The 25,130-nt window shown below is 41.6% G+C and overlaps 1 protein-coding gene across 4 annotated transcripts in view; it reads left to right on the forward strand.

Annotated features, from left to right (window-relative positions):
• Nucleotides 1-25,130, forward strand: part of LOC125453945 (sperm-associated antigen 16 protein) — an 825,922-nt gene that overhangs the window by 16,478 nt on the left and 784,314 nt on the right. For 2 of the 4 annotated variants that reach the window (XM_059647037.1, XM_059647038.1), the window contains exons 3-5: nt 1,124-1,222; nt 11,071-11,106; nt 13,864-13,991. In XM_059647037.1, the coding sequence (XP_059503020.1) occupies nt 1,124-1,222; nt 11,071-11,106; nt 13,864-13,991 (263 nt within the window). The remainder of the gene's footprint in view (nt 1-1,123; nt 1,223-11,070; nt 11,107-13,863; nt 13,992-25,130) is intronic. The other 2 variants (XM_059647039.1, XM_059647040.1) reach the window with 1 other exon arrangement.

The raw sequence follows: 25,130 nt of genomic DNA on the forward strand, positions 1-25,130 counted from the left end.
ATCTCTTGTTTAAACTGATTCTCAAGCATAGCTCCAGGGCTTCTGCAAGGTGTTTTGAGGTCTCAGAGTCCCCACACCACATACAGCAATGACAATGTCGAAAACCCAGGAGACTCTGGCTCTGCTTCCTTGCCAACACTGATGCTGTAATCACTGCCCCGCCAACACACCTCTGGCCTTGAAGATGAGGAAAGAAAAGAAAAAGAAAAGGAGATGAAAAGGAGAGAGATGAAAGAATATTGCTGGCCTGGAGTGCACGGGCTCAGGAGCTTAAACGCTACCTACCATGCCTGCGTCGCCATCTTGAAATTGTGTGAACTTGAAGAATGTTTACATAATTTTGAAGCCTTTGTGAAAATATATTATGGAACAAAGATAAATTTTATAATATTGATATAATTCATTAATTTATCCTGTCAATTTTTGAAGATTGGGGGGAAGAGACAGGAGAAAAGGGTTTATGGTATTGAAACTAGAGGTTGTCTTCATTTTTCAACATGACCTTGGAGCAGAGAGCAGGACTTGGTAATGCTTTATGTGACCTGCTTACATCTCAGTACGGATGGGTAAACCTATCCTACATATTTGTTCAATGTGCATCCCTTGCGCTTAGGGGAACAGAAAACAAGGAGCTTTTGGAGAAATGGCCAAGGTGTAAGAATATTGTTTAAATGGGGACAAAGGCTTCAAAGGTGGAGGTCAGAATGTGATTGAGCAGATCAGTAGCTGAAGAAATGTCATGTGGAAAGCACGGTCAAAGTTGAGATTTTGAAATTGTATTGGGAGGCAGGTTTTTCAATATTGGCAGCGTAGTTGGGAGGGGCTCAGGGTAGACAGTGATCAGAAATGCTCACTTTTCTTTCCTGTGCGACTTCACTAGAAGGTATTAAGTTGTCTGAAATTTTGTAAGGCTCTTCTTGAATATAGGACAAATTCTAAAAGTGTCAGATAAGACCCTTTTGCAGGGAAGCTTGTATATCCAACAAAGCTATGTTTCTTTTTCTCAGTCTGATAAAAATTCACAACTTGAAATGTTAACTCTATCTTTCTGTCTAAAGCTACTACCTGATCTGAAAATTTCCATGATTTTCTGTTGTTTTGTCTGTATTTTTGTTTTGTTAAGATTCCTGTTGATGATGACATCAGTATTCCAGAAGGAGAAGAAAGTTTGGAGAATATCGTGAAAACAATAGAACAACGAAATGAAGATTTAAAGGCCACAGTAAGAGATTTTTATTGACTTGAGTGTGTCGTTTCACACATTGAGTTTGTGTGCTATTAAATGTGTATTTTTTAAGGTATTTTTAAACCCCCAGTGGTAACTTTGAACCTGAGGGTTGACAAATATTTGCAGTTTTGTGTTGATTGCTTATTTTCTGAAGCATTTTTGCCTCAATTATCAGCATAGTTACTTAGTGAGCAATTAATGCATCCAGTCTTATGTTAGCATTCATTTCAACTACAGTGAAAAGAGAAAGCAAGAACTTGCCCTCATATCATGTAAATCATGAGCCCAGAACTTCATAAAGTGGTAAAACACCACAAATAAAATGCTATTGAACTACAGTTACTGTTGTAATATTGAAAATGTTGCAGGCAATTTACACAGAAAAGTCTCTTCTGCACTCTCCTAAAGCAGCTTACTTGTTAATTTATTTAATTGACATTGGAAGAGAGATTACTGGTGGCCATGTAGAATTTTATATGTGCATTACCCAGCCCGTTGGGTTTAGTCTGAATATCATTAACCCAAAGCAGTTCTAACAATGGTATGTACTCAATGTTCTTTCTTACAGCAAAGTACAATATTGTGATGATGTTGTGGGTTTAAGAGGTGTCTTTTGCCCAGGTTTCTTTGTGAAGGGAGATTGGGGTACAGGTGTGGAACAGTCTATGAAAAGATAAACAACTCATGAGGCGTTAGGTTTCTTTTAAAATTGGAACAATAGAAGCAGCCTGAGTGCGTGTCGTCAAGTTCTCTCAGATCAAGGATTTTTAGTTAGCTTTCAGTGGTTGCTGTTGTGGGAGCTATTTTCCCGCCTCTCTATTGCAGCCAAAAGCTGGCAGGATTCTTGTCCCATGCTGCTGGATTGCATGTGAGATCGATGGTGTGGACCTGGAAGAATACATCAGGTCAGGCATCATCAGAGGAGCAGGAAAGTTGACGTTCGGGTTTATGCCCTTCATCCTGTTCATAACACTATGAAAATACTGCAACAATCTTACCCATACAGTGTTCACAATCAAATATGAACTGGTCTACATGAATATGTCCAAGGATCAGACCAAAACAGGTGATCAGCATGCTATGTCTCATCTTTCAGTTACTGATCAGATGACCTCCTGAGCTAGCCACTTGTGCTTTGAGGCAAGCTTTCTTCTGCTCTCTTCCAATCAAACAAGCTATGCATTCAAACTTTGACATTGCCCAGACTGCAGCAAATGATCAGCCCATTATCTCATGTCCAGCAAATGATCAGTTTGACCAGTGGTAACATCACAAATGTGCTGTGTTTTCCATAGTCAGCTTGATCAATTAATTCGTAAAGACTTGCTTGTTTTGTTTAAGTTTAGTAAACTTTGACTTCAGCCTTGGCTAAGTTCAGTAACACCGTCATTATGTCTTGCAATTGTATTATATTTATACGATACAATGCTATGATCAAACACATCCTGTTAACTGGTGAAAAGTCCACATAATCATATGTGCTGTCATGGTTTGTTTTAAATCAATACTCTGGCACTTCAGCATTACAATGATAATTCAGGCTATTACTGATGGGTTATTACACATCCTTTCAAACACTGAAATATATTTAGAGCTAGTTTCATTTCTAACCAATAGATCATTGTCTGATGATTGAATTTTTTACAGTAGTTAAACTTCATGTGTTTTTTTTTTCTTTCGTTTTCATTTCATATAACTTAGTAGATATTTTGCTAGTTTGCTTAGTCCACCCTTTTAAATCCTGTAGAACCTTCTTAGGGATCTTGAGAATTTAAGGAAATTCTTGATGATCTTTGCTTCTGGACCTTGGAAATTTTAGACAGTTGTTGTTTCTGCTTTAAGGTATGTCATGTGCACCACAGAAGGGCTACTGTCAATGACTCATGGGTTACTACTGGCACATGGGACATGATATGGACCCAGGATGGATTTGTGTGTCTAACTCCCAATTGCATAGATTATTTCATGAATTGGTTTCCTTAGTCTCTTAAACCATCTGCTCAATTCATTGCCTGTAGTACATTAGATACCTTCACACCATTGTCAACACTTGCCTTTCCTTGACAAAGTGTTTGGGTAATGGAGGCTTAGGATAAGAAAACTGATTCACCCAGAAGTTGAAGTCCTCTTTAAGTTTGTCACAAGATGCTAAGCATCTCTACCTTCCACCCGTGGATGTCCACTAATTCCATCTGACCCGCACCAGAACGGCAGAATAGAGTGGAACACATCGTGCGGTTTTGGATGGGGCAGCCCATTTAGGAATAATACCTTCTTGGCTGTTATGCAATAATCTCCTTTTTCCCATGTATACCACTGGAGTCATCCCTTTTAATCACTGAGCTTAAACATTAAAAAATTTAGAAAACGTGAGCAAGAGTAAAGCATTTCGGTTTTTGAGTCTGCTCAGCAATTAAATATGATCATAGCTGATTGCCCAACTCAGTACTCTCCTCCGACTTTCATCCCATGCCTTTTGATTTGGGTGGTATGGTGGCTCAGTGGTTAGCACTGGTGCTTCACAAAGCCTGTGACCTGAGTTCAATTCCAGCCTCTGTCTATGTGGAGTTTGCACATTTTCCCCATGTCTGTATGGGTTGCTTGTAGGACAACACGCAACCATCATATCAAGTACACACAGTGTTATGAGTCCTATTACTGGACTAGTCTAATACATGGACTTTCATGTCTCTGATTGAGAGGGTGCGGATCGTGTTAGTGGCAAAATTCCCACATAGCCACGGTGAATCTATTGTTACATTGAACACACTGTGTCCACTTCCACTGAACACTGAATACCAACTGCTAATTCTGTAGAGAGGTAGTAGGAACTGCCGGTACTGGAGAATCTGAGATAAAACGGTGTGAAGCTGGCCAAGCAGGAACCTGATGTTTCGGATTGAGCCCCTTATTCAGAAAAAAAAATTCAGTACTTCATTTGCAAAGGCCAGCAATATAATTCCAATAATCAGCTTGGCTAAAGTGCAGAAAATGAAAAATTAAGATAAATCCTGCTCTTTTTTACATTTTTCCATTTATACAAATAAATTTTCAAACTTCCCAGCAAGCTAGTCCGTTATGTTGCCCCTAACCAGGCATTGACTTAGCCTGTTTCTGTTCCATTGAGGTGAAATCTTGATTTTACATTTTGATTTCACCGATTATAGTTTATTTCCTTAGGCATTACTAATTGCTGACATTGGGGTTCATGGCATTGAGATGACAGTAATTACTGTTGGGTCTTATCAGTTGTTGCTGTTGAGGTAGTGGTCTGGGGCTTACAGTATTACCTGTCTCAATGTTATTGGAAATTGTCAGTTCCGTAACGTTTACAGTTCTAGAATTTGCTGAAGAAGCTGGTCCCACAAAGTGAGCTTGCTCCTTCATTATCCCTACCCAAAACATCAATTTTCCTGCTTCTCTGCTGCCTGGCTTGCTGTGTTCTTCCAATCCGTGTGAACTCCTTCAACAGCCCCCTGCTAATGAGGTAAATTCACAGCATCATTTTCCATGCTGTTAAGGAACACATGGTGATGATGTACATTGCTTTGAGTCCCAAATGCTTTTAATTGATTCACTTCTTATTCCGTTTTACCAATGACCAGTAAAATTTTGTGTACCGATCAACTTGCTTTAACAATTATTGAATAGGGTCCCAAATATTTTAGTGACAAACATGTGCAGATTAGGAGTCATGCACCATTATTTTCTCTCTTACTAGCTATTCATTGGGCCTAATTTTGGCATCAAAGTATGCCTTACTTCGTACTTATTTCTTCCCTATTTTTACTGCTGTTGCTAGGACAGTGGCCGGTACATTTTGTGTTCTGCTTTCCATAGCTTTCTAGTGGCTAAGAGCTTGGATGTTTGGTTCAGAGAGGTCAACCAATAACAGTCCCTCAATTCCTTTCATGTGACCTCCCTGTCACTAACATATGTGGGGTAAAATCTGTGGAACTGGATGGTGTGTTTCTTATGATCGTAAGATGTAAGGGAAGATTTCATCCCACTGATTACTGTTCTGTTGTACAATTTCCTGAATTATTCCCTTTAAGGTTCTGTTCATTCTTTCTACTATCCCAGCCGACTGAGGATGGTGTGCTGTGTGGAATTTGTGTTGTGTTCCTAACAGGGCCATTACATTGTTGCATAACGTTTGGCAGTAAAATGTTTTCCTGGGTCTGAACTCAGTGTTTCTGGGGAGCACCTTCTGAGTGAATACCTGTTGCATTACTATGGCTGCTGTGACATTAGCCATGTTGGTTCCACATTTAGAAAAGGTATCTATGATTACCAGAAAATACGAGGCCCCTCACCACCACCCCCACCGCCCCACTTTGCATGGAGGCAACCGGGTATGCCTCAGTTTTTGTTTTCTTTACTCATGCAAAAGGATGAGAGCATCACTGGCTATGCAGCTTTTATTGCCCATCCCTAATTGCTCTCTGCAAGTCAATTACATTGCTGTGAGTCTGGAGTCATATGTTGGCCGGACCAGATCAGAATGGCAGTTTCCTTCCTTAAAGGGCATTAGTGAACTAGATGAGTTTTTCCGACAGTCAGCAATGGATTCATGGCCACCATTAGACTCTTAATTCCAGATATTTATTGAATTCAAATTCCACCATCTGCTATGGTGTGATTCAAACCCAGGTCCCCAGGACATTTCCTGGGTCTCTGGATTAACAGTCCCGTGATAACACCACTAGGCCATTACCTCCCCTTTATTTTCATGTGAATCTGGGTTGTCTGTCCACATGCTAAACAGTTATCCACATAGTGACTCATATTGTCCTCTGATTTTGGCTCCGAGCACTATTCCTTAAGACATTGGGTATTCTCTTTTTTTGATGTCTGTGTATATTATAGGCCATGTAAATCAGTTGATTCCTATCACCCTAGCATGCGACATACTTACTTTCTTTTAACAGCATTCCACCCTTAATCTGAATTTTATTCTTCCAAAATTTATATTTGTCGGGCGATTTGTGTTGTTGGATTCTCACCAAATCTTTGTCTTTGCTTTTGAGCTTGTATCAGATCATTTTTAGTTTGATATACTTTCACTGCACTCACAGTCTTAGTCATTACCAGGATTGCCAAGGCTTGTCCTCTTGGGTCCCTCACTTCACTATCTCATCTGCACAGACATTTCATTTTGGGGATGATCTATGGCGGGCTTTAACTTTAATAATTCCAAATTCTCCATCCTTTGTCTGTTCTAAGATATATTTTAGTACTGGTGCTGAAGGTAATGATTTCCTACTGGCTGACACAGAATTGCTTGCTTCCCAAAGTGGGAGAAAATCTGTTAGGCTATTGCAAACTTGCGTGCTATCAGAGTAAAAATCTGATGGGACAACGCAATATGGAACTGGAAGAATGCAGCAGGTGAGGCAGCGTCAGAGGAGCAGAAAAATTGACCCTTCTTCCCAGCCTGAAACGTCAACTGTCTTGCTCCTCTGCTGCCTGGCCTGCCGTGTTCCCCCAGCACCACAGTGGGTTGTCTCTGACTCCAGCGTCTGTGGTTCTTGCTACCTTTTAAAGATCTAATGGGGTTGGAATGTCTTTAAGATGGCTTACTATACAGGCAACTGCTGCTAATTCTGCTGCATGGGTGCCATACTGTTTGGTAATTCTTAAAAAGAGAGCATCATGTATTTCCCCAGTTGGTGTTTCTACATAAATGCCACATCCTGTTTTCCCGTTATCATCTACCATGGTGGAGCCATCGATAAAGATTTTAAATCAGCTCTCTGTATTCTCTCATTGTTCTTGGCAGAAGTGGTACCTTGGGGCTATTTGTTTCGACTGCAACACACATATATTGTTCACCCCAATACAACATGTTCTCTGCCGAAAAGATCCATTTCTCTTTTTCTACTGTAATGTGTACGCCTTGTGACACAACGGTCCGTCGGGCTATTCTGTTCTCATGTTACAATCCTGAAGACGTCTATCCAACATTAATTGGATATGAGTGTGTTCTGTTAGAATGGTGAGAGATTAAGATGAATTATGTGTCTAAAGTGTTGTACACCCTAGAATACAGCAAGCAAATGCTTTTCATGGAACGTAAAACATCATTCTGCTTGCATTGGTAGACTGGAGGTGTAGGAGATAGGACCTAAATATTGATGTCTGTTTTGTAACATTGCAGCTGTTAGTGTGGTGTTCATGGCTGTGACTTCATGGTCAAAGGGTAGCTGTGGGTCTGGAACCTGTAGTGTTGGGGCATGAACTAATGCTCGTTTCAACAACAGACTGCATTTCTGTGTTGTTCTGTCCATTCCCACAGAGTACTCATTTTTAGTTGTTCTGCAAGTGGCCAAGTAGCAAAGTTGTCAATGCGATTTCTATAGTACCCAACTAATCCTAGGAACCATCTCAAGGCGCCCACATCTTTAGGTAATGGCAGATTACACATAGCATAAGTCCGTTTCCTATCTATTTCCAACTTACCGCTGTACCCAAGTAAGAGACTTCTTGCTTCGTGATCTGTGTTTTCTTAGGGTTAACTTTCAATCCTAGATCTGTGACCAATGTTAAAAGCGCGTGCAGCTGGACCAGGTGTTCCTGTTTGACCTCTGTCTGTCTAGGCAGTTGGGGTTGGAAAAACGCTTTCGTCCCTCAGCTAATTAATCTTTGGAATACAGATAGAGAATTGTGGAACAGGTCCAAGTAAACTGTTGTGTATAAAGATAAGTGCAAATTTATGCTGTTGTTCCCATTTTTGAAAGAATGGACCAAAATCCATTACTAATATCCAGGATGGTGAAGTACTCTGCCCTTTGCCGTGCCAAAGCCATTTGCCCAAGAGCCTATACTTCTAAGAATGTATTATCCTGGGGGTCAAAAGCTTCACAGACTTTCCTTGATGCCTTACTGGAATGTTCCATTAGAGTACGCAATCAAACACTGCGCTGTCTATCATCAAGGCTGTTTCTTTGCTGGATCCCAAATACAATTATAAACTGATTCCAGGATTGACAGGCAAATGCAGTTGGTGTAATGATTTCCTTTTGTCTACATTTATTCAGCCCATCTATCGGGTCCCTTCTGTTATGTCGTATTGCTTTCAAGGTAACCCTGCAGCCCAGTGGTAAACTCATATTCCGCTTGGGAGCCCTGCAGCCCAAAGATATCAATGTGAACTTCACAAGCTTCAAAATCTCCCCCTCCCCCACTGCATCCCAAAACCAGCCCAGCTCGTCTCCGCCCCCCTAACCTGTTCTTCTTCTCACCTATCCCCTCCTTCCACCTCAAGCCGCACCTACATTTCCCACCTACCAACCTCACCCCACCTCCTTGACCTGTCCGTCCTCCCTGGACTGACCTATCACCTCCCCATCTATACTCTCCTCTCCACCTATCTTCTCCTCTATCCATCTTTGGTCCGCCTCTCCCTCTGTCCCTATTTATTTCAGAACCCTTTCCCCATCCCCTTCTCTGATGAAGGGCCTGAGCCTGAAACGTCAGCTTTTGTGCTCCTGAGATGCTGCTTGGCCTGCTGTGTTCATCCAGCTCCACACTTTGTTATCTTGTCTTCTCCATGTCTGTTAGCAATTTCCCCCACCCCAAACCTATGCTTTGTGGATCAGAAAGGGTAGCACATATTGAATCACTTTAGCAAGCAAGCAAAAGTTTCATCCCCTCTGTTTTTTGAGGCTGTGTGACCTCTGTTGGTGGCAGCAAGCAGCTCATAAGGGGCATTGCCTGGTGTAAAAGTAGGTACATTCTGAGCAATACCTGTGTAGTTGTGTGTCGGAAGAAGGAGTACTGTCTTGCAGTCCTATTTGGACTGTAGAGAATTCATTCAATTTATCAAAGGAGACTGCTTCAGCTCGCTGTCAGGTCCCAAAGCCATTTGTGGATTCCTCCTTAACCTCCTGCACTGAAGGCTGAGATGCGTCTGAGATTTGACACGTTTGACATGTTGTCATGGTGGGCAGGAGCGTTGATTCCTGTGACTTGGATGATATAGCTGGTATAGAGGGATATTGAGAACCTTTGTTTGAATATAGTGGTTAGGATCATGATCGTATCTCCAGTCCTGATCTGAATTCTATAAGCCTTTACCCTCAACTGGTTCTCAGTCTAGATCAAGAGATAACAAGGTGCAGAGCTGGATGAACACAGCAGGCCAAGCAGCATCAGAGGAGCAGTGAAGCTGACGTTTCTAGGCCCGAAACATCAGCTTTTCTGCTTCTCTGATGCTGCTTGGCCTGTTGTGTTCTTCCAGTTCTACACCTTGTTATCTTGGATTCTCCAGCATCTGCAGTTCGTACTATCCCTCTCAATCTAGATCACTTTTCTTATCTCTTCATTTTTGTCTGGACCCCAAAGGACAGTGAAACCCTCTCTCGCTGGAAAGCTGTGACTAAGGCATCAATTTCTTGTTGGCATTTAGAATGATCAGTGTTCTACCTTTGTTGCTTATACTGGACAGAATGCCGTATTTTAAGTGTTGCCTGGAGATCTTTACATTTACTTTTCAGTTCCTGGGTCTTAATTTCTTGTTTCAAACTTGTTTCTGTGCCTTCTTGGCATTTTTGTTTGCTGTCTCAAGTTGACTTTGGTATTTAAAAGGCAATCTATTTTTGCCTGATTGGCAATCTCTAGGGATTAACCTTTTCCTTTAACTCTGTGTTTTGTAAGTCCTTTCCTGACTGGCAGTCTTGGGGGTATTAGCACTGCATTTTCTGACTGTATTCCTCAACTTTGGACTTAACTCACCTACCTCAACATTTCTCTGCTTTATTTCACACACCTTGTTTATGCAAAAAGATAACAAATTTCCATCAGCCTTTCCTCTTTGGGTACACACTTACCCATGGATCCTAACTGACTTTAACAAATAATCTGGTACCCCAGGGCTTATAACATTCCAAGGTTCCCTACGCTGTACCCACTTTGGCAATTTCTTATTCAAGTATTCCTTAACTAAATTCGCCCATTCAGGTTGATTGTTTGCCATGATTTCAAAGCTAATTTCCAAAGCTAAATTAAATAACACACAAATTTAAATGTTCCAATTAATTCTGAAAATTTTTTGCCTGAATCCTCATTCACTCACATGAAACCCTGGCCACAATGCGGGGCAGCTGCCCTCTTATAATGGGTTCAGGCAGGATTTCTGAGAATACAAGGCTGGTAAGTTTGACTTCTGAACAACCTAAAGTCAATTCTCATTGAAGCCCATTCAGGGATGCCAATTTTTGTGGGTAAATCACTAAACACTACTTTTAATTTGGTTACTTATTAAGAAATCTCACAGACAATCAAGTAATGAAACAGTGATTTAAACTATTGCATATAGCAACAAAAATAAGAACCCTCAAGTAAGCAAATTAAGCCTCACAACTTAGCTTGGCTATTACCTGATTAATGGTGGACTCTGGCCAGGATTTCAACCAATGGTGGCCGTTCTCCGGTGGGGTTCTATCATTGTACAGCCTTGTTCTTCGAAGTTGTGGGGGGTGGAGTTCTGATGTTTGATTCTTGTATGGATTTTTTTTCCTTCAGGTCCTGTGAGGTGATATATTGATGATTCTTAAAGTCCTTTCATCCAAAATGCTATAAGCCTGCAGCTTGCCTTTTTGTCAGAAGTAGCTTCATTGTTCATCGTTAAATTTGGCCTTAACTGTCTGTTAGAAGGCATAGCTTTCCTGTAGTTAACTCCTTAAATTTTTCTGCAGGCGGTCATTGTCCTTGGTGGCAATAAAGCATCCGGTTTAGCGAGCAGTTGTCAAAGCAGTTTTGTCTGTGTAATCTCCACTCCTTTTGCCAGACCTGGCTAATGGTTTTCAATTTCTTGTCCCTTGTCCTTGTCCCTTTAATAGTTTACTTCAGAGAGAGTTATTGCTGCTTCTTTACTTGTAAGTTTATCTTTTGTTTTTTTTTCAATCTATGAACAGTTATAAAAGTTCTGAACCTTATAATATCACATGAGCAACTTAGTCACTCTAAGTAACCTATCCAGTATGTAATTGTGTTGTCCATCAGTTGTCATCCCATTCATTATCATCATGAATGCCTTTACTTATACTAATATTCTGTCAGCATTCTCTTCTTCTTAACACCAATGCAAAGTACTCATTAAATATTCTTGCCTTGTCCTACGTCTCTCAGCATAGATCACTGTAAATGAAACAAATTAAGCATTGATGCCCATTGTGCAAAAAAAAGGGTAGTATAGGACCTTCCTTTACAGAAACTAAATTCAACATTGAAACATTATAGCTATGTCCTGTAAGTTGAAATAGTGTTTTAAATGGCTTAAATTCTGCATTGATAAATTAAGTACCTGTTACAGTTTTCTTTTAAATTTAGCTCTTTAATTACAGTAGTTGCTCTAGTGGAACCCAGGCTGTTGCTGCCTGTGGTGCTGCACTCTGGCAATTTTGTTCATTGGGCTACAGGCCACCTGCTGAAGCCATCACTTGTTCTTGGCCAAGTTGTGGCTGCTACCTGGTGCCATATTTTTGGGTAGGACCAGCCTTTCTTGCGGGTTGTCTCTGCCTCCAAGATCCAAGCAGTCTGCAGAATGGGTCTGCTCCTCTTGGTTGGATGAAAGCTGTGGCCTCCCTCCCCTCCTAGTTGACAAGATCGGCATAGATGTTGCTCTTGTCTGGATAGATTTCAGCTCCTCTAAATTGTTATGCAGGCTGTAACTTGCAGGGTCCCTTTGGTTTTGGCCACTGCCTCATGGGGTGCTGGTTGGGAGAGATTGCCGCTGTTGTCAGTGCTCGGTTGTGGGTGACATCTTAGCATCTGAAAGGAGTGAAGCTTTGTTACTGGCTGGGGGGATGGCTTGCTATCTCCTGACAGGTTCTGGGGAGTAGTGGGAGTGCCACATACACTTAAGTGTTGTTGAATGGTGTCATGGCTGGGATTTCATGATCTGGAGGGTGGTGAGTGGAGGCTGTCTAGTGCAGATCTTCAGTGGCAATGTGGCAAGAGGAGAGACCACACGTCAGAATGGGAAAGGTTGTACCAGAATGGTATTGATTTGGCCAAGTACTACAGTAAACAAGAAGTTGTGCAAGAAGATTTCAGGAACAAATAATTTACTGGCATTAAAGGAAGATTGGAGATGGACGATTTTTGCATCCCTTTTTCTGTTAACAACTATTCTGTTCTCATTCTGTTTTTGCCTGTCTTATTTTTGTTCTCTTTGCTTTCTTCTCTTAATGCATTTGACCCAGTTATTGCTTGACAAGTTCACCTGACATGCATTATATATCCTTTCTTCCTGTTTCATCATATTCTGCACCTCCTTTGTTAACCAAGGAACCTGATATTTGTTTCCCTAACTTTCAGTTTTGTAAGGTTTCCAGCCTGTATGTGAAAATTTCTTCCCTGAAGGTTATCTTTTTGTTCCTTTACACCTTCTCCTTCAGTTCAATTTTATTCTGACTGGAAACTTCTTAGTACAATTAATGTCAGCTATCTTCAAAATTAGAAGTTCTCCTTAAGATTGCTCCTTGCTTTTCTCCATTACTTGTGATAGCATGACTTATTTATGATTTATTTACTTGTGCTTCCAACTGAAGATATCCTGAAATGGTACAACCTAGTCTTTTCTACGTGATTTTTCTGGGCTCAACATTATGTAGCTTCTCCTGTGAATTATTTAAGTGCCCAGCATCATTCATAATTAAATCTGACAGGACTGTGAAGAATCAGAATTCTGACCGAATCTGTTGGTCGTGTGCTCATTTAAGTCAGGGTGCTTAAGATGTTTAAAGTACAGATGTCCTTTTCTGTAGTTTCAACAACTTGGCACTTCATATTGTTAGTTACACCTGATTAGGTTCTGGTATGTTCTTTTACATTCCTGATGAAACAGGTTTGCTCCCCGGTAATGGTACAATAAATCATATACCAGCCAGGATGTTCCAAGTTGTCATAGTATACACAGGGTAGGTGATGGCCTAGCGACATTGCCATTAGCCTATTAATCCAGAGACTGGGGTAATGTTCTGGGGACATGGGTTCGAATCCCACCATGGCAGGCGATAGAATTTCAAATAATTAATAATCTAGAAATAATTCTGTAATGATGACCATGAAACCATTGTGAGGGAAAAACCCCTCTGATTCATTAGTATCCTTTAGGAAAGGAAACTGTCATCCTTACGTGGCCTGACATATATATGACTCTTAACTGCCCTCTGGGCAATTACAGATGGACTAGCCAGTGATGCCCTCATCCTGTGGATGAATTTTAAAAAATACTGTCTTGGGGCGGCACGGTGGCTCAGTGGTTAGCACTGTTGCCTCACAGCAGCAGAGACCCAGGTTCAATTTCAGCCTCGGGTGACTGTTTGTGTGGAGTTTGCACATTCTCCCTGTGTCTGTGTGGGTTTCCTCCCACAGTCCAAAGATGTGCAGGGTAGGTGATATGGCCATGCTAAATTGACCACAGATGGTATTGATGATGGAAGAGCGCTGATTTGCCAGTTGAGGGAAAGTTGATTGTACTTAGTAGACAGTTTCATCACCCATATTTAACCTAATGCCATGATTACGTTTAAAAAGTTCAGAATTTAGATTATGATCTTTAATAACAAAAATAAGCTCTTCTTTGCATAAATGCTTAATTGTCTAATACTTTTTTTTTCGAATTTTAGGCTGAGGAGAATGATTTGGTTCCAGTGCAGCCTGTGTGCCAAGGAGGAGAAGTGGTTGATGATTTTCTAAGAAATTTTCTTATCAAGATGGGAATGATGAAAACTCTTGAATGTTTTCAAATTGAATGGTAAAATTATCTTTATCGTGTGTGCAAAGCCTGTACATTGTTAACCTTGAGCTGCTTTCTTTCCATTGTCTCGAGTCCCTTTAAAGATTGTGGACATAACCTACAAAAGCCTTGTTGATATGTTATTTTGAAATTTGGGTGCATTTAGAAATTTTTCCTTGCAATCGATATCAAGATTCGTATTTAGTTTTCAAAATGGCCAAAATAAATGAGTTTCATTTTTGAAATCTTTTATCATGGGCACTAGTTTCTTGTTACACTTGCACTTTTATCTCATTAGTTCATCCAAAATGAAGACTTGAATTCCACAGACATCCTTAAAAATAGCGAGTTTTGAGAAGATTTGTAGCTCAGGTTGAGTTTCTGGATGTGAGTTTGCTCGCTAAGCTGGAAGGTTAGTTTTCAGACGTTTCGTCACCATTCTCTGTAACATCATCAGTGAGCCTCCGGTGAAGCGCTGGTGTTATGTCCTGCTTTCTATTTATCTGTTTAGGTTTCCATGAGTTGGTGATGTCATTTCCTGCGTTGGTGATGTCATTTCCTGTTCTTTTTCTCAGAGGATGGTAGATTGGCTCCAAATCAGTCAATGGGGAACTTCAAACCAGCATCTACAGGAAAGCAACGCATACGGACCAAATACAGGAGCAACCATCCCAACACCCACAAACAAAGCTGCATTAGAACATTATTCCAATGAGCCACCCGACACTGCAGCACAGAGGAACTACAAAGAGCAGAAGAAAATCACCTATACAATATATTCAAAAAGAACGGGTACCCAATGAACACAGTCCGCTGATTTCTCAGCAACAAACCCAAACAAACAGACAAAACGGGCCCAGAAACCATAACCACTCTCCCCTACATCAAAGACATTTCTGAAATGACTGCCAGACTACTCAGACCTCTTGGCATCATGGTAGCCCACAAACCCACCAACACACTAAAACAGCAGTTAATGAACTTTAAAGACCCTATACAGACAACAAGCAAAACAAACGTCATCTACAAAATACCTTGCAAGAATTGTAACAAACATACATTGGACAAACAGGCAGAAAGCTAGCCACCAGGATACATGAACATCAACGAGCCACAAAACGACATGACCCGCTATCACTCGCATCCTTACATACAGGTGAGGAAGGACACCACTTTGATTGGGACAACACATCCATCCTAGGACAAGCCAAACAGAGACACACACGAGAATTCCTAGAAGCATGGCATTCCAACCAGAACTCCATCAACAAACACATTGATTTGGAGCCAATCTACCATCCTCTGAGAAAAAGAACAGGAAATGACATCACCAACCCAAGGAAACCTAAACAGATAAATAGAAAGCGGGACATAACACCAGCGCTTTGTCGGAGGCTCACTGATGATGTTACCTAGAATGGTGACGAAACGTCTGAAAACAAACCTTCCAGCTCAGCAAGCAAACTCCCATCCAGATCCTTAAAAATCTGCGTAAAAATCTGTCTCAAAACCAGGAACTTCAGGATTGAGCCCTTGTTGGATTTTGGTTGGATTATATCAGATGGGATCGGGGTCACTCAAACTATTTGCAGCATGAGAAAAGACTGCATAAAACCAACAGTTCAGCAGCTCCAATGAACCACCTAGTGGAACAAGCTGGTAAATTATTTTACTAATTTACTGACGTCCATAATTATGAAGTGCTTTGAGAGGTTAGTCATAGTTCACATCAACTCTAGCCTCCCAGCCTGCCTTGATCTCTTGCAATTCGCTTACTGTTGCAACAAGTCCATGGAAGACACCATCACCCTGGCCCTGCAACCATCCCTGGAACAAATGGATAACAAGGATGCATATGTCAGGCTCCTACTGATTGAAGGCAGAGCAGTAGACAACACCATAATTCCAACCAAACTAATCTCCAGACTCCGAGAGTTAGGACACCACCCTTTGCAACTGGAACCTCGACTTCCTGACCCACATACTGTAGTCAGCAAGAATTGGCAACAACGCTTCCTCCATAATAAACTTCAACACTGGCGTCCTGCAAGGCTGTGTACTCATCCCCTTACTATACTCGTTACACACTCATGACTCTGGCCAAATTTGCCCTAACTCCATCTACAAGTTCGCTGACAACGCCACCATTGTAGAACAGATCTCAAACAATGATGAGACAGAATACAGGAAAGACAATGCATGGTGGCATGTTGTAAAGATAATGATCTCTTGCTCAACATCAGCAAACCAAAACAGCTGGTGTTTGACTTCAGGAAGCAAAGAGGAGGGAATGCCTTGTCTACATCAGTGATGCTGAGGTGGAGATAATTAAGACCATCATACTCCTAGGAGTAATGATCACCAACAATATGTCCTGGTCTACCCAGGTTGATGCCACAGTCAAGCAAACACAACAAAACCTCTACTTCCTCAGGAGGCAAAGGAAATCTGGCATGTTCATAGAAGCTCTTACCAATTTTTGTAGTGGCACCATAGAAAGCATTCTACCCAGATGCTTCACGGCTTTGTATGGCAACTGCTCTGCCCAGGACTGTTTTTTTTAAAAAAAATTAGAGTCGCAAACATAGCCCAGCCCATCACACAAGCCAACTTTCCATCCATTGATTCTTTTTATATGTCTCCCTGCTGAGGGAAGGCAGCCAACATAATCAAAGACTCCTCCAACCCAATTATAATCTCTTCCAACCTCTTCTGTTGGGCAGAAGATACAAAAGCTTAAGCACACTGACCAACAGATTCAAGAATATCTTCTTTCTCACTGTTATCAGACTTCTGAATTGACCTGTCAGATTTATATTTAAATGTTCATTTCATTCTTTGTGCGCTTACTCTGCAGCCATAACTGTTCTATTACCTTCATGTACTTCATATGATATGATCTGCCTTTCCTGCATGCAAAACAAAACTTTTCACTGTACCTAGGTTCATGTCGCAATAATAAATGAAATTAAATCATCTAATAAAATTTAAACTGAACACGTGGCAGCTTATAAGACTGTCTGGTTTTTGGATCTGTTAGGTTTTCAGATAGCTGGATGTGAGACACTGTGCCTGTACGCCAACATCTATAAAGTTCTAATGCAATTAAATGTGAAACTAGCCTTCCTTCTTCCAGTTCCGGGAAAAGGTCATTTGACCGATGCCATTTTTTCTGTTTCTCTCACTACAGATGCTTCAAAACCTGTTGAGTTTTTCTAGCATGTTTTGTTCTTATTTAAGATCTTTAGCATTTACTGTATTTTACTTTCACTTGCTTCAGTATCAATCTTGTGGAGGTTGAGGGCTTGGCTGTGTTTATAAGTTAGCAAGCTTAGTTTATGAATGGTTATTATACGTCAGTCTACAGAAATAATACAGGCGGTAAACCAGTTGGATAGGATAAAAATATGAAAGCAATGCTTAAATAGAAGACTCACCTGGTCCAGATAGCTTACTCAGCAATCTAGGTTTGATCCTAAGAGTGGAAATAGCAGAGGCTCTGGCTACGATCTTCTAATCCTCCTTAGATGTGACTAGCACCTGGAAGACTGAAAATGTTACACCATTGTTCAAAATAAGAGCTAAACTGGGTAACTGTATGTCACTCAACCTTATACTGATGCGTTTTTCCAAAGTTACATAAAAAAATGTAACATAGTCAATGACAACCAGCAGAGAGATACATAAAGCCAATCATGTTTGACTAACTTAAATAGAATTCTTTAATAAAATAGAGAAGATTGATAGAATCATATACCATGGAAACAGACCCTTCAGTCCAAATTGTCCATGCCAACCAGGTTTCCCAAATTAAACTTATCCTACCTGCCCAGCTTGGCCTATATCCCTCTAAATATTTTTTTATCCATGTACCTGTCCTGATGTCTTTTAAGTGTTGTAACTGTGCTGTTCACCTTATCTATGCCCCTCATGATTTTATAAACCTCTACAACATCACCCCTCCATGTCCTACATCCCAGTGAAAAAAGTCCCATCCTACCTAGCCCCTCCTTATAATTCAAAATCTCCAGTACTGGCAACATCCAGGTAAATGTTTTCTAAAGTCTCTTCCATTTAATGATATCCTTCCTACAGCAGGGCGATCAGAACTGCACATACTAATCCAGAAGCGACCTCACCACTGTCCTGTACAATCCCAATATAACATCCTGACCACTATACTCCATGCTTCGAGCAATGAAGGCAAGTGTACTAAATGCCTTGTTAACCACCCTGTCAAAGAATCGTGTACCTGAACCCCTACGTTTCTCTGTTCAACAGCACTACCCAGAGCCTGACCATTAACCATTATAGATCCTGCCCTTCTCCATTTTACCAAAATGCAACACCTCTCATTTATCCAAATTAAACCCCATTGGCCCAATTAATCAACATCCCTTTGTAAGCATAGATAACCTTTTTCATCGTTGACTATACCACCAATTTTTGTGTTAACTGCAAACTTACTAACCATGCCTCCTACTTTTCATCAAAATCTTCCATAAAAATGGCAAGTGTCAGTGTTCAATAATGTGGTTGATTTTGCAAATATAACCTTTCAAAGGCAGCTGATAAAGTATCACAGAATAGACTAATTAGCAAAATTTAAGCCAATGGTATTAAAGGGGAGCAGCAGCATGGTTACAAAATTGTCTAAGGGAAAACAAAAGGAGAGTAAGAGAGAACAGTTGTTTTCAAACTCACGGGAAACATACAGTAGTTCCCTGGGGTTTATTTTAAGAATGTTGCTCTTTTTTGCATTGGAGCTGGTACTATGGAAATTGGAGGTCCACAGAATGGTGTGAATAATGCTTTTGGTGCAAAGCCATGTTGGGAATGATACAAGCATGCCTGTGTCACTTGTGCGCTAGCAGGTTCCCAAATGGCTGACTGTAATGTCGAGTAGCTGTTCTTTTCTTCATTCATGGGATGTGGCCATCACTGGCTGGCCAGCATTTATTGCCTGTCCCTAGTTGCCCTTGAGAAGGTAATAGTGAGTTGCCTTCTTGAACCACTAAGTCCACCTGCTTTAGGTTGACTTACAATGCTATTAGGGAGGGATTTCCAGCATTTTGACCCAGTGACAGTGAAGGAATGGCAGTGTATCTCCAAGTCAGGATGGTGAGTGGCTTGGAGGAGAACTTGAAGATGATGATATTCCCATCCATCTGTTGCCCTTGTCTTTCCAGATGGAAGTGGTTGTGCATTTCAAAGGTGTGGGGATTTTTGATGAATTTCTGCAGTGCATCTTGTAGAGAGTACACCCTGCTGCTATGAGCATTGGTGGTGGGGGGAGTGGATGTTTCTGGATGTAGTGCCAGTCGAGTGCTTTGTCCTGAATGGTGTCCAGTGTCTTGAGAGTTGTTGGAGCTGCACTCATCCAGGCAGGCGAGGAGTATTCCATCACACTCCTAACTAGTGCCTTGGAGATGGGGGATAGGCTTTGTGGATTTGGGAAGTGAGATACTCTCTGTAGTATTCCTAGCCTGACCTGCTTTTATTGCTACCATGTTTATGTTGTGAGTTGTTGGGATTGCTAGAGAGTGTTGCTGAAACGTCAGCAGTTTTAGTGACCCTTTTGCACAAAGGCTGCAACAAGTAGTTTTGATGTATCTGAGTTTGCAACAGGATTGGTAGGTAGAAAGGAGACTGTCCCTTTGCAAAGATGTTCCCCTTTCTACCATATGGCTGAGGCAGGAAGAGGACATCTAGGATGTAAGAACAGTGAGGGCACTGGTAGAATACCACTGGTTGGAGCATGAATTATGCCATTCTGGGATTGGACAAGAGGTTTCGGCTCCAAAATGGCACAGGCATTCCCCTCGGATGATGCCTTGGTAATCTGGCTCATATTGGAGGCTAGATTGACTGATATTTGTAAGAGCTTTCCTTTTGACCACAAAGATCTGTAACTATGATGGCAGCAGCCTGAAATTTCACAGTTCCAAGCAAAAATCTCACCACATCCGTCTGAGCTTTACGACACATTCAGACATTAGGTGACTCCTGTCCTTGCAGTAGCAAAAACTAAGATTTCATCCACCAAATGTTGCACCGTAGTCCAGCATGGTTTTAATAGGGTAGAGGAGCTGTGGCTGCAATCAGTTCAGCCACGTTGCTCGGTACAGTGTTGGCAATGGATTCTGCCCTGCTTCTTGATATAGCTAAGGGCTGTTTAGTAGGCTTGCCAATGAACCATTTATCAGTGTTCTCCTCTATGCCACCTTATCAAAATCCTCATCTGAGTCACTGGTACGGTGCTTATCTATGCTTATATCTTTTGGAGAGCTGGCACATGAGCGATCCTTTAATCCTGACTCGGCTGCATCCATTTGCACATGATAACTCATCATGTGCAGACCATAATGTAGCACTAACCTCTAAAGATCATGCAATACCAATTATTTGAGTTGCTGGCTGAGAATGTCAGATAAGCTGATGGTGCTTCATCAATGGTATATTGTCATGCTTGCTCTCTTTCTTCTGGATATGTTGTCATTGGGCAGGTAGCAGTTCTAATAATCTATAATCAGAAGGGGCAGGTTTGTGTGAGGAATTTGGAGTACACTGTAAAGGTAGAGATCCTTGAACACACCTTCTGCAGCTTTCTCATCATGCCATCTTGCAGCTTAAATGCAAGTTTGGAATTGAGAAAAAAAGTAAAGCAGAAACAAATTGTCATCCAAAGCAGAGTTGCTAACCCTCTCAGAATGATCAAGGCATCATGTTTGTATGGTCACTACTGTGTTTGCTAGATGTGAGGAGGCTGCATCATCAGTGCTGTTCTTGAGGTGCCATTAATCATAGCTGTTCTTGAATAGAATGCTGAAGGCTCCTTGGAATGGAAAAGGCCGTGAGAGGTTTTCTGTCTCCAAGAAAAAAAGTTGGATGATGCCATATGGATACTCAATGCCAACACATTTGTAATGTGTATGTTAATACCAAGCAACACTCTTTGCCATCTGGCTCAGTGTAAAAGCTGACCACCTGATACTAGCAAATTGCGGCCGAGAGCCCATTTGACAGAGTTGTAATGTTAAGATTATGTTTCCTTCTTGATTTCTCCAAACAGAGGAACTAGTCTCATCTGCTGACACCATTCTGCTGTCTTTCTGTGACCTCTCCCAGAATATGCCCAATCGGCGTTGGCAACTCAATCAGGAATGCTGTCAGTCAGGGAAGAGGGAGAAATCATGGATCCTGTTCCTGGTCTGTGAGCCTGCCCACCAACCCAAGCACATCAAGAACTCTAGAAACGCAGACCCGGTTATCTGGCCGTGATGCACCTCATGACTTGGATCCTGACTGGTGCTGACACTTTGTATTGGCTACCCTTATTATAGACCATTTCCTAATCACAGTTGCTGAATGATTCAGTTTCTCCACTTTTTTGGAGTGTGTCCTTTTTGCCAGGAAAGAAAGTGCTGATTGTGTTCCACTGTGCTTGGGTGATATATTTGCCACAAGTGAATAGCTAGAGGTATGTGGAAGCAGTTAAGGATGGATATGTGACATTGTAGGAAGATTTGATGGTGAGATAAAGTATGTTAATGTTCATCCTGAGTCTTGATAGCTGAGACTGCTGTTGGCTAAGTAATAAAGACATGATGCAGTGAGAGATTTGTGGTATAGTCGGAAGAAGCTCTCATTTGGAAATGCATTTACAATGTTTGCAACCACATGAGGTTATTAGACTTCTTGCTACAAATTCCTTCAGACCAGACTCCAGTGCCAGAGTATCGACCTCCTTTAGCCATTTGCTCTCATTTCCTTCCGATGGTGATGCATGAAGGTTTCCTTGTTCCCCCAAGGAACCACCAATAATCAACACGAAATGAGAAGATATCAGTAAAAGTTTCCACTTTCCATGGTAGGCACTGGCTTCATCAATAGCACCTTCCTTCCAGTAAGTGTGCTTTTCTTTAAAAGGGACAGGTTACCTTTAAAAGGAACTACACCGTACATCACATGCTGTTGGTCCTCTTGCTGAGTGTTCAACCAGCAACCAGCTTGGACCCTGTTCGGGCCAGCACTATTGTCCTTTAAGTGAAGGTTTGTTGGCTTTCTGTGAGGACTATATCTCTGAAAGAATTGTGACTCCTGCGACTGATGATGATGTTTTAGCCTATAGACTACATAAGTAAGGAAGTTATGCCAAACATTTATAAATCACTGGTTAGATCTTGTCTACAATATTGTATCCTCTGGCCACTAGACCAATGAAGTTGTCAAGGTCTTGAAGAAGCTGCGTAGGAGAGTTAGAATAATACCAGGGGTGTGATGCTTCAATTCTGCTGTCCTTAAAGCAGGTAAGATAAAGAGAAGATTTTATTGGGACATTCAAAATCATGACTGGCTAAATAATAAGCAACCTTTTTTTTTAAACTGACATCATGACTCGTAAATAGAGAATACGTATTTGATTAAGGGTGGTATGAGAAGAAATTTAATTCACGTATTGAGTTATTATGATCTGAAATACACTGCCCAAAAGAGTAGTAGAAACAGAATCAACAGTATCATTTATTTTTTAAAAAGTACAATTGTTAGTGTATAAATAAGCCATTTGGTCTATCTGGCCTGGGCTGTCTCCATGAAAGAGTTACTTGTTGCTCTTTGCCCATAGTTCTTCAGTTTTCTTTCCTTTACAAGACTCCAAAGGATCAAATATATCTCAAAAAAGCTTAAGAACTGCAGATGCTGGAAATCGGAAACAAAAACGAAAATTGCTAGAAAAATTCAGATCTAGCAGCATCTGTGCGCTGAAATCAGAGTTAACGTTTCGTGCCCAGAGATCCTTCTTCAGAGTTGACAATAGATAGGAAAAGGTTGATATTTATACATAATAAGGGGATTTATGGGGTGTAAACAATAGATGGAAATGGAGCCCGGTACATGTCTCTCAATCTGTATATTGGCCTCTGAGTGGATACATCATAGATTCCTAAACTTCTACCAGAGTACAAAGGGTTCAATCATGAGGCTAAATTACGTAGACTTGAACAAAAACCGAAGTTGCTGGAAAAGCTCAGCAGGCCTGACAGAATCTGCAAAGAAAAATCAGAGTTAATGTTTCTGGTTCAATGACCCTTCCTCAGAATTTCTATTTTCCATCTGTAGAAAATTAAGGTGTAATGTACTTGATGTATTAAATGATTGATGGATTTGATAGGAGAATTAGATTAGTTATTCTGCTGTATGATTCTGGAATGATCGAAGCAAGCTCAACTGTTCAAGGGTGTTGTGAGGAGTTTCTTCACAGAAAGAAGAGTGTGAAAACCTGTTATTCTCTGTCTTAGCTTTTGAAGCTAGGGATCGATTGAAAATATTAAAACTGATTGACAAATGGCTGCTAGGTGAGGCTGTTAAGGAATATGGAATGAAGTCTGGTAATTGGAGCAGCACATAGTTCAGTTGTGATCAAAGTGAAAGATAAAACTGGCTCAAGGCGCTGAAGAGCCTTTACCTGTTCCTATGATTCCCTACAGATGAAGAACAGAACAAAATCAGCTCCAAGATGTTCTACCAGACAGTTGATTAAAGATTTTACATTGAAACAATTTGCTTATATGCTGTGAAATAGAATTTTGCTCTTGAGCATCATTTAGACCGTTTATCCCAAAAATCACCAATCTTAGTGCAACTCCTAGAAGAGTGGAAAGGATGCAACACCATCCAGATCAAAGAAATCTCCCACTTGCTACAGACAAACTGGTTGGCCCAAGCAATGCCTGCCTCTTTGTAGGTTACGTGGAACAGTCCCTCTTCCGCACCTACACTGGCCCCAAACCCCACCCCTTCATCCGTTACATTGATGACTGTATTGGCACCGCCTCGTGCTTCCAAGAGGAGCTCGAACAGTTCATCCACTTGACCAACACCTTCCACCCCAACCTCAAGTTCACCTGGACCATCTCCAACACATCCCTCATCTTCTTGGACCTCTCTGTCTCCAGCTCAGGCAACCACCTAGAAACCGATGTCCAGTTCATGCCCACTGACTCCCACAGCTACCTAGAATGCACCTCCTCCCACCCACCCTCCTGCAAAAATTCCATCCCCTGTTCCCAATTCCTTCGCCTCCCCCACATCTGCTCCCAGGATGAGGCATACCACTCCTGTACATCCCAGATGTCCTCGTTCTTCAAGGACCACAACTTGCCCCCTGCAGTCGTCGAGAACGCCCTTGGCCGTGTCTCCCGCATTTCCCGCAACTCATTCCTCACACCCCACCCCCGCAATAACTGCCAAAAGAGAATCCCCCTAGTCCTCACATACCACCACACCAACCTCCAGATACAACGCATCATCCTCCGACACTTCCGCCATCTACAATCCACCCAGGGGAAAGTGCCGGGTCTGGTGGGGTTGGAGGGGAGTGTGGAGCTGACAAGGAAGTCCCGGAGAAAATGGAAAGAATGCAACACCATCCAGATTGAAGAAATCTCCCACTTCCTACAGACAAAGGGGTGGCCCAAGCTATGCCTGCCTCTTTGTAGGTTACGTGGAACAGTCTTTCTTCTGCACCTACACTGGCCCCAAACCCCACCCCTACCTGAAGCTAGAAGGAACAGCAACTCATATTCCGCTTGGGAACCCTGCAGCCCAATGGTATCAAAGTGGGTTTCACCAGCTTCAAAATCTGCCCCCCCCCCAAAACTGCATCCCAAAACCAGCACAGATCGTCCCCGCCTCCCTAACCCATTCTTCGTCTCACCTATCCCCTCCTCCCATCTCAAGCTGCACCTCCATTTCCTACCTACTAACCTCATGCCGCCCCCGGACCTGGTTGTCCTCCCCGGATTGACCTATCCCCTCCCTACCTCCCCACTGATACTCTCCTCTCCACTTATCTTTTCCTCTATCCATCTACGATCTGCCTCCCCCTCCCTCCCTCCCTATTTATTTCAGAACCCTCTCCCCTTTTCTGATGAAGTGTCTAGGCCTGAAACGTCAGCTTTTGTGCTCCTAAGATGCTGCTTGGCCTGCTGTGTTCATCCAGGTCCACACTTTGTTATATCGAAGAAATTTAAACATTGGTGCTGTTGAATTGACTTAAATCTAATTTGAAATGCAGTGCTCTTGGTTTTGTCAGATTTGTTTGTAGTTACTTAGTGACGTTGTTGTACTCAATGGCAATTCCCATTACTTGAGAAG

The sequence above is a fragment of the Stegostoma tigrinum genome, chromosome 7 (genome assembly GCF_030684315.1).
Source record: "Stegostoma tigrinum isolate sSteTig4 chromosome 7, sSteTig4.hap1, whole genome shotgun sequence".
NCBI lineage: Eukaryota > Metazoa > Chordata > Chondrichthyes > Orectolobiformes > Stegostomatidae > Stegostoma > Stegostoma tigrinum.